Here is an 11,450-nt window from a genome sequence, read left to right as displayed (position 1 = left end):
GCGAAATGCGTAGCCGTATTTCGTCTGCCGTTACGTTCTGAGTTCAAATTCCGCTGAGGTCGACTTTGCCTTTCATCCTTTCGGGGTCGATAAATTAAGTACCAGTTACGCACTGGGGTCGATGTAATCGACTTAATACCTATGTCTGTCCTTGTTTATCCCCTCTGTGTTTAGCCCCTTGTGGGTAGTAAAGAAATATATATATATATATATATATATATATATATATATATATGAATATGTGGTCACAGGACGTCATGAAATGTGTAAAAGAAAAGAATACGAAGTATGAGTACATGGAATATGAACTATTTTTTCGAACATCGAAAGACTTAAATGGAAAATAAGACAAACAGCATAAAGGACGACCCTGCATCAGTTGTTGTTTGTTTTTCTACTCACGTATTTCGAGCAGGGCTTCTATCAGTTTCCGTTTACCAAATACATTCACAAGGCTTTGGTCGGTCCAGGGCTATAGTAGAAGACACATGCCCAAGGTGCAACGTAGTGGGGCTGAACTTGGAACCATGTGGTTGGGGAGCAAGTTTCTTACCACGCAGCCACTCCTGCTCCTGCGTGTATATATATATATATATTATATATATATATATACACACACACACACATATGTACATACATACATACGTACGTACGTACATACATACATACATAGTACATACATACATACATACATACATACATACATACATACATACATACATACAGGGTACGACGGGTAAATTCTCCCCATTTTATATCTCTAATTTTGCGCATGCCCATTTTTTGTTTTTGATTTTGTCGACTACACAGTATAGTAAGCTCACATTAGTTGAGCACCGTCTGTTAGGAAAACAGTACTATGACTCAATTCACTCAAGCCAGAATTTTGGAAACAACATGCTGTGCTACTTGCATTCGCACCGGAGGCTCCAATACGAACAGATGGTGAACATATAAAACAACCGTTGATTGCCGTGGCTCCAAAACATATACCAAGAGTGATAAAAATCAAGCATCCTGCCAACATCATGGTGTTTGGAGTGGTCACTAGTGATGGCAACGTTATGCCTCCATTCATCTTCGCACACGGCCTCAGACTCAACACGGAGATCTACATCAGGTGCCTGGAGGAGGTAGTACTGCCCTGGATTAAGAGGATGGCTGCTGGAAGACCCTATGTCTGGCAACAGGACTCTGCACCATGCCACATGAGCAGGAAGATCCAGTAATTACTGTCAGACAATTTCTGCGACAGCATCACCCCTAACATCTAGTCAGCTAGCTCACCAGACTGCAACCGCCTTGATTATTATGTATGAGGTGCAGTTGAGCGAGAGACCAACAAAACCCTTTGTAACACCAAAGATGAACTGAAGACAAGTATTATGGTAGCATTAACCAACATAAACAAGGAGACCATCCAGAAAAGTTGCACAATATTACGAAGTCGTCTGGAGGCCGTGGTTGAAACCAATGGCGATTTTATTGAATAAATTTACTGTTTAGTATTTTAAGATATTTTTATGTAATGCTGGTAAATATATCTGTTAAAATGAGATGACAGTATTATTTTCCTTTTTGAGTAATTTAGGCGACAGTTTATTCTCTGCACCTTATATATATATATATATACGCACACACACACACATATGTTTATATGTATTTATGTGTGTATGTATGTACATAAATATATATATATGCATGTGTGTGTGTAAGTGCGTGCGTGTGCGTATATAAATACATATATACATGCATAGGTATATATTTACACATACTTATACATACATGCACACACACACACACACACACACACACACACACACACACACATATATATATATAGAGAGAGAGAGAGGGAGAGGGGGAGGGAGATTTCAAAAGAATGCTATAATGATTTTATTCTATAAAAATCTATTATATTTAGAGAACGAAATTTAGGATAAATCCGAAATTGTCCATATACTCTCAAATTCCATAACCGGATTAAGTTGATATTTCAAGAGCAATAAAGAATCCCATAATTCATAAATTTACCCATATATATATATATATATATATACATACATACTTACACGTACACACCGACATACATACACACTCATACACATACAAATACACACGCATATATATTCATTTATATACGTATAAGCACATACAAACACACATATATTCATACATTAACACACACACACACATGTATATATACATATATTCGCGTGCGTTCTAATATTTTCATATATTGAGATATATACAAACACATACGTATCCATATTTATATACATACAGACACACATGCACTCAGACAGACACACACACTCACACACACGCACTCGCACACACATACACACGTGCACATATACACCCATACATATATGTATACATAGACACCTACATATGCAGACATTTATATATAATTCAAAGTAACTGTTTAACATGTATAGATAAAAGTTTGTTTATGATGTATGTATGCATGTATGTATTATGTGTGTGTATGTATGTGCTTGTGTGTGTGTGTGTGTGTCTGTATGTATGTATGCATGTATGTAAGTAAGTAAGTATGTATGTATATATGTATGTATGTATGTATGTATGTATGTATGTATGAATGTATGTATGGAAAACCGGGTGAGTGGTTACATGACGTCTTAAAAGACAGAAGCCAAGCAATGGCAGCTAAAGATGCTCTTTCCAAGGAGACAGTAATAGAGAGTGGAGTGCCTCAGGGAGCTGTGTTGCAGTCGCTGCTGTTTATGGTGTCTCTCTCAGACATGCCATCAATTATTCAGGCAGCCACACTACACTTACTTGTTATGCTGACGACCCAAAAGTAGTACAAGCAGTCAAGGAACCTTCCGATGCTAATCTTTTTCAGAAAGACATCGATGCCATATACAAATGAGCTGAAGAAAACAACATGCGATTAAATGTAAGCATATTCCAAGCCCGCCGCTATCAGCAAGCCAGTGTTCACATGCCGAAACGACAATACTTTGGGCCAGAATGAAGTACAATGAGTGATCTGAGGATCGACATGAGCAACGACGCCTTGATTCGCGTACATATCACCAATATGGTGGCAGTGTGCAAGCGAATGACTGGATGGATTTTGAGAATCTTTAGAATAAGGGACCAGGAAACTATGCTGGTTTATTGGAGAACATTTGTACTCAGCCGTCTGCGCTACTGTTCTCAACTGTGGTCATCCCACAGTGCTAAATTAATAGCGGAACTTGAGGCACTTCAGCGGTGCTACATCAGGAAGATTGCATCAATGGAACGTAAGCTACAGGGAGAGACTGAAAGAGCTATAACTCTATGACCTTGAGTGAAGACGGGAGGGGTATGCAGTGATATACGTAGGGGAGATCCCAGAAGGGTTGGCACCAAACTTTGACATCAAGAGCTATACTAAACCCCTAGCTGGACGTCACTACACTACCAAAGGTCTCAGCTATTCCATCTAGACTGAGGACCATGTACTGCAGAAGCCTGGGATTCAAGGACCTACAACTATTTAATATCTTGCCAAGATGTCTGAACGATCTCCACGGAGTATGGATAAATGTTTTCAAGAAACAACTTGATATCTTCTTGTTCAAGGTCCCAGATGAACCTATATCACGGCCAGAAACTCAAAAGAAGGCAGCTGTGTCGAACTCCCTCCTTCACCAAGAGCCTATTGCATTAGAATGGCCACTGAAAAGGCGATGATACGATACTGCATTCTATCAGGGAAAATATAACCCCTTCTTGCATTTAAATTCAGTTTGGCTGGTTAGGAAGAATAAGGTTGCGTGCACGCGTGCATGTGTATGTGTGTGTGCGTATCTATGAGTGTGTATGCATGTCTTATTTCTTTCTTTTAATTGTCGTGCTGGGGCATCACCTTGATGAATCCTTAGTCGAATGTTTCGACCCTAGTACTTATTTTATCGGTCTCTTTGCTGAACCGCTAATTTACGGAGACGTAACCAGGGTAGATGTAAATGACTAGCCCAGTTTCCTAAAATTTCTCGCCTTGTGCTACAAATAGACAGAATATTATTGGAATTATCCCCTTCATTAGGGTGGGGTGAACAAACACAGACACAAAGACACCACATACATACAAATACACACACACACACACACACACACACACACAAATATATATATATATATATATATATATATATATATATATATATATATATATATGTATATATATATACGAGTTCTCTCAGTTGCCGTCTACGAAATCCACTCATAAGGCCGGGGGATGTATTTGAAGACAGTTGCCCAAGGTGTCACGCAGTAGAACTGAACCCAGAACCATATGGTTGGGAAGCAAGCTTCTTACCACACAGCCACGCCTGCGCCTGCATATATACTCTTTACTCTTTTACTGGAGCACCGCCTTTAGTCGAGCAAATCGACCCCAGGACTTATTCTTTGGAAGCCTAGTACTTATTCTATCGGTCTCTTTTTGCCGAACCGCTAAGTTACGGGGACGTAAACACACCACCATCGGTTGTCAAGCGATGTTGGGGGGGGGAGGGACAAACACAGGCACACAGACACATAATGTACATATATATACATATACGGCGGGCGTCTTCCAGTTTCCGTCAACCAAATCCACTCACAAGGCTTTAGTCGGCTATAGTAGAAGACACTTGCCCAAGGTGCCACGCAGTGAGACTGAACCCGGAACCATGTGGTTGGTAAGCAAGCTACTCACCACACAGCCACTCCTACGCCTATATGTATATGATATGTATATAAACATAGATACATTCTTATGCACACACATATTCACGCTCACACACAATCCTGCAATCACACACATATGCACTCACATTTATGCACGAACACCATGCATACATATATACATACATACATACATACATACATACATACATACATATACCTGTATGTACTATTTATTTCTTTATTGCCCACAAGGGGCTAAACATAGAAGGGACAAACAAGGACAGACAAAGGGATTAAATCAATTATATCAACCTCAGTGCGCAACTGGTGCTTATTTAATCGACCCCGAAAGGATGAAAGGCAAAGTTGACCTCGGCGAGTCTGTATGCACAACCGCTACAGGCAGCGGTCATCTGCAAACCAATCAACGAGGAAAATTACGCAGTTGCCCAGTGTTTATTACCGTTGTTGTTGTAATTGCTGCTATTATTTCGCCCCCAGAGTTAGCCCTAAGTTATCACGGATATTATCAAAGATATTATAACCGTCACCATCATACCAATAAGTGTATCAGAGCCAACATCGTCCCGTGTGTTATTTTTTTAAAATTATAACTTGCGTATCCGGACAATCCGTCAATACTAACACAGACACGTGCTCAACCACATACAAACATACGCGCACACACCGCCCCCCCTTACAAAGGTATATGCATATTCACGTGCATGAACACATAGACTCAAGTACATACAAACACACACATATACGTATATACATATATATACACACAGACATACGCACACTGATATATACATATATGGACACGTACCATCGACAATGAATGAGTTGACATCATTGACTGCTGCACTGGCGAGCTAGCAGAAACGTTAGCAAGTCGGGCGAAATGCGTAGCTGTTTTTCGTCTGTCGATATGTTCCGAGTTCAAATTCAGCCGAGGTCGACTTTGCCTTTCATCCTTTCGGGGTCGATAAATAAAGTACCAGTTACGCACTGGGTTCGATGTAGTAGACTTAATCTCTTTGTCTGTCTTTGTTTGTCCCCTCTGTGTTTAGCTCCTTGTGGGCAATAAAGAAATAAATATATATATTTCAGTAATTTTAAACTCCTAGTTCTAATGACACAAGAACGTACTTCGTCTTTCATCACTGACAACTCAACAGCATCAATACCAGTAATAGAATAGGGGATATCAGGCAGATAGAAAATTGAGACGTGACTAAAAAGAAAACAGCAAGATAGTGCATAGACGGAGTCCTCTACGCAATTGCTTGGCGTGCATGAAATGACTATCAAATCACCCTTACAATCTAACGCCGTTGAATTAGAGAAACACAATTTCTGAGAAGCAAATGGCGGGATGGTTTTGGTTTAAATGCGTTTGAACATACGTCTACTCAACGAGTGTATATATGGGACTAAACAACATTAATCGTAGCAAACCAGCAATATAGTATCATTTCTTAATTGTAGTACGCAATGGTTTTATGTTCTTATGCACACACATATTCACGCTCATAGTTTTATATGCTACTCTTTAATACAGGAAGTTTACAGCGAAGATGTGAACAATGCTTGGAAGGTTATTCAGTCTTGGATAGAGACATCCATGGAGTGGACAATTAAAGTTGGACAGAACCCTATTGATGGGTGTGTGAGGAGTCAATGGTCAGATATATATGGCTGTGTAACGGTTTTACAAGTGAGTATTTATTTAAACTATTTGCGGGTCGAAAGGTATTGGTTGGTTTCAGTCGTAAGGCATAAGTTGCCGCTTCGTTTCTATATGTTGTTGTTTGTTCCTTCTTGAGCCATGCCTGGCTCATAAGGGCCGGTTTCCCGGTTTCTTAGCGCATAGGTTCCCCACCTGGATAGGACGCCGGTCCATCGCAGGTGAGCTGCAAGATGCAGGAGGAAAGAGTGAGAGAAAGTTGTGGCGGAAGAGTCAGCAGAAGTTTCGCCATTACCTTCTGCCGGAGCCGCGTGGAGCTTAGGTGTTTCGCTCATAAACACACACACCGCCCGATCTGAGATTCGAACTCATGATCTCACCATGTGCCTCCACTTTCGTTTCTATATAAAATATTTTGTAATATTTCTAGGGAAATTATGGCGGTGAGCTGGAAGAATCCTTAGCGTGCCGAACAAAGTGCTTAACATCATTTCGTCCGTCTTTACATTCTGAGTCAAATGCTGCCGAGCCCGACATTACCTTTCAACCTTTCAAGGTCGATAAAATAAGTTAAGTACCAGTTGGACCCTGGAATGAATGTAATCGACTTGCGCACTCCTACGAACTTGCAAGCTTTGTGCCAAGATTTAAAACCAATATTGCTAGGTAATTTAATTTTACGTTGATTCAGTTTGAGATACGGATGTGCGGGATAAGGTGTCCTCTTAGTACTCACGTGGTTCATTACTCGATCACAATGCATTGCATTTTAGATATATCCCTGCAGCTATAGATTAGATATCTTGTGAGTGAAATTTCTAAAAAAATCCCGTTATTACCATATCGGACCTGATTTCAGAGTTAGTTCATAAGAACCTTTCCTTCATCAGTGATAAATGCGGCAAAGAAATAAGTGAAATGCTTACTTATAACCATGGAAGAAGCGAACACTAAGTCATGAGCACAAATAAGTACCCCAAATATATCCAAAAATAGAAACTCTCCAGCCCATCTCGAGACAGGTGCGATTTGAACTAAAAACTCGCGTAAAGTGAGAGAGTGCGGAAGTGAATACTATTAAATTAACATCTAATGTAGTCTCTTTACTTGTTTCCGTCATTTGACTGCGGCCATGCTAGAGCACCACCTTTTAGTCGAGCAAATCGACCCCGGGACTTATTCTTTGTAAGCCCAGTACTTATTCTATCGGTCTCTTTTGCCGAACTGTTAAGTGACGGGGACGTAAACACACCAGCATCGGTTGTTAAGCAATGCTAGGGGGACAAACACAGACATACAAACACATACACACAAACATATACACACATATATACATATATACGACAGGCTTCTTTCAGTTTCCGTCTACCAAATCCACTCACAAGGCATTGGTCGGCCCGGGACTATAGCAGAAGACACTTGCCCAAGATGCCACGCAGTGGGACTGAACCCGGAACCATGTGACTGGTTTGAAATTTTTCGAAAAAAATTCTATCAATGGCCAACATATTTAAAATTACCTTTAAAGGTTAAATTTATAAACAATTTATAAGTAAGGGCAAAAGAAAAATCTCTAATGCCAAAATATGCCGAAAATAGACATAACGTCAATAACCATGTAATTTATCACTACAAGCACGCTTTTCGAAGAAAGCCGATAGAAATTTCTTTAAAAATCCCGTTATTACCATATCGAACCCGATTTCAGAGTTAGTTCATAAGAACCTTCCCTTCATCAGTGATAAATGCGGCAAAGAAATAAGTGGGTATAAGTATTTCACTTATTTCTTTGTCGCATTTATCACTGATGAAGGGAAGGTCCTTATGAACTAACTCTGAAATCGGGTCCGATATGGTAATAACGGGATTTCTTTAGAAATTTCTATCGGCTTTCTTCGAAACGCGTGCTTGTAGTGATAAATTACATGGTTTTTGACGTTGTGTCTATTTTCGGTATATTTTGGCATTAGAGATCTATTCTTTTGCCCTAACTAATAAATTATATATATATATAATATATTATATATATATATATATATTCAGACACACGCACACATTTATATATATATATACATGTGTATATTATATATATACATGTGTATATATATATATATACATGTGTATATGTATATATATATGTATATATATACATGCATATACATGTGTATGTATATATATACATATATATATATATACATGTGTATATTATATATATATATGTATATATATATGTATGTATATATATGTATGTATATATATATATGTATATATATATATATGTACATATATATATGTATATATATATATATATATATATTATATATATATATATATATATATATATATATATATATATCTATATATATGTGTGTGTGTGTGTTGGCCTGCTCGCTTAGCCAGCGGGGTGGCGTCACTTGAAGGCTAAATCAATGCAAAGCGCATTGTGACCAGCGATATGTAGCAACATCTGATAGCCTGGTCAGTCATGGTGATATATATATATATATATATATATATAGATATATATACATGTACGTACTTACACACACAGACGACAAAAATACCGTATTTTTATTCACGTTAAATGAAGAGTTATTTGATTTTCTTTTAAGAAAATGTGATCAATATATTACTAGACTACACGCTTATAAGTTGTTAGGTAAATCAAAATATTTGTTGAAATATTTTGATTTAAGCCGACAAAAAGACATCAGTTCTGAATGTTTGTTCAAAACGGAACTTATATAGGAAAGTATATTTATTATCACAAAGAAGTAAAGGTTACACCAATTCTTACTCGATTTATATAGTCTGGCTTTTAATATATTTCACGCAATTTTGCAATCCTTAACATTGTTACTTTTTATAGCTCATATATATTTGATAAAATACAGTCCAGTGACTTTTTTTATTAAAACGGAGATGCGATTGAATCGTCCTTTAAATTTATTTCAGTCAACCCAATATACACTATTACTCTTTACTCTTTTACTTGTTTCAGTCATTTGACTGCGGCCATGCTAGAGCACCGCCTTTAAGTCGAGCAAATCGACCCCGGGACTTATCCTTTGTAAGCCCAGTACTTATTCTATCGGTCTCTTTTGCCGAACCGCTAAGTGACGGGGACGTAAACACACCAGCATCGGTTGTCAAGCAATGCCAGGGGGACAAACACAGACACACAAACACGTACACGCATATATATATATACACACACATACATATATATATACGACAGGCTTCTTTCAGTTTCCGTCTACCAAATCCACTCACAAGGCATTGGTCGGCCCGGGGCTATAGCAGAAGACACTTGCCCAAGATGCCACGCAGTGGGACTGAACCCGGAACCATGTGGTTGGTTAGCAAGCTACTTACCACACAGCCACTCCTGCGCTTATGGACATTTTGTACAATAAACTATTAACATTTTGAAAGATAAATTATTTCTTGGATAATTTATGAGATTAAGACCGTTACACGAGCAGGATATGCTAGATGTATAAGGTTGTTTCTGAGTTTTACTACTGAGTTTGCTATACCTACTTTAGGTTTATTCACATAGCTAAATTTTAAAACTTTTTTCTAGCATTTCTTTTTGTGATATTTATGGTTCTTAGGGAAGTGTCTAATACAAGAAATGCTTAGTAATACGTGAACACTCCCTAAAATTGAATGGTGCCTTGAACCAAATAATTTTCGTCTTCTATTTTTCTGAAAATTATCATTATTTTTATAATTAATTCTATAATGAAGCTCAGTTTCAATGCTTTATTGTAGTAAGGAGCAACATTATTGAAGGAATATCTTAAAGAAAATACTCGATAAAGGCTATTATTCATTAGTTTTAAGATCTAAAGCTATTTTTTGAAGCTGTAAGTTTTATGTTAAATCTTCAAATGAAAAACTAAAAGAAAAAAGTTCAATTGGAAATATGAGCTGGAAGACAATATTACTGTAGCTAAAAGGAGCCAAGAAAGGTAACACTATATATCTATCTATTATGTTGTAGATTTCGTAGGATATGGAGTACATCTTAACTTATGGACGACTCTAGGAGGCACACCACACACCATGACTATGTCACTGATAGAGTGTGTGGATTATGGGACTAAATATGTTGCAGTATCCAGCCTGGTATATCTATATTTTGGACTAATATCTGTCGAGGGAGATTTTGCTTTATTTATCTAAGTAACATTTGTTGTTATTGTGTGCTCTTTAGCCTAAAGTCAGTCCCAATCAAACAAATGTATAATCAAAGATCTCCTAGCTGTGACCATCTCTTTTCTTTGTGTACGTAGGGTTAAATTATCTTATATGTCCTTGCTGTTTTGAGACATGTAATGACAATGTGAGTTTCTCGGCTTTTTTCAAAACCTGGGTCTGAAGTAAGGGACAGTAAACCATGGTTTTTGAATGCCTTCCTAAACTAGTGAAGCTGAAGCCATTAGCGTTTTTGGTGAAGTACGGGAAGGATATGAGAAGGCTGGCTATATGGTCAGCTGAGAGATGAAATAATGGAGGCTTAAACAATCCCAAAAAGTAGAGCCCATTATAGTAGTGGCTGAAAAGGTTGGGAAGGAGACAGCTCATTTTCTTATGAGGGATTTTGTGCTAATCAGTCGGATAACCCTTTTCTGACGTTGTCAAGTATTCCAAAAGTGAGAGCAATACTTCTTTTTTGGCTTTATAGAGTGTAAAAAAATTTCGGAGTATACAGCTATTTTCTGAACCTAAAGAGAAGGACCAGTCATTGGGATTTAGTCACTACTATGTTGAGGTTGTGCTTTCGCCAGGAGAAATTCATGGTGATGGAAAGACTCTCAAATAGTGAAGTAGATGTACCAGTCAGTTAATAATTTGGTACAATAAATTCTATAATAAATTCCTTATATAACCGACCTTCATAGCTCTGGAAAGTAATAAATGTATAAATCAAATATACTACTTGTTTTACACTTTAGTATGTAAATTAAATTTTGCTTGCAAATTTATACTGTCATTATTAAATTTACTGTTGAGCAAGATCAAAATGTATTTTCGGGTTATTTAGAAAATGTTTTTCTAT

General features: G+C 37.7%; 1 protein-coding gene across 2 annotated transcripts in view; it reads left to right on the top strand.

Moving 5' to 3' along the window:
• LOC115209780 (stAR-related lipid transfer protein 3-like) overlaps positions 1-11,450 on the top strand; it is a 133,906-nt gene that overhangs the window by 53,902 nt on the left and 68,554 nt on the right. For both annotated transcript variants that reach the window (XM_036500916.1, XM_029778297.2), the window contains exon 3: positions 6,257-6,412. In XM_036500916.1, coding sequence (XP_036356809.1) covers positions 6,257-6,412 — 156 coding nt within the window. The remainder of the gene's footprint in view (positions 1-6,256; positions 6,413-11,450) is intronic.

This window comes from Octopus sinensis, linkage group LG3 (genome assembly GCF_006345805.1).
Source record: "Octopus sinensis linkage group LG3, ASM634580v1, whole genome shotgun sequence".
Lineage (NCBI taxonomy): Eukaryota > Metazoa > Mollusca > Cephalopoda > Octopoda > Octopodidae > Octopus > Octopus sinensis.
The sequence above is the reverse complement of the archived record's forward strand: the minus strand, read 5'-3'. Positions and strand labels throughout refer to the sequence as shown.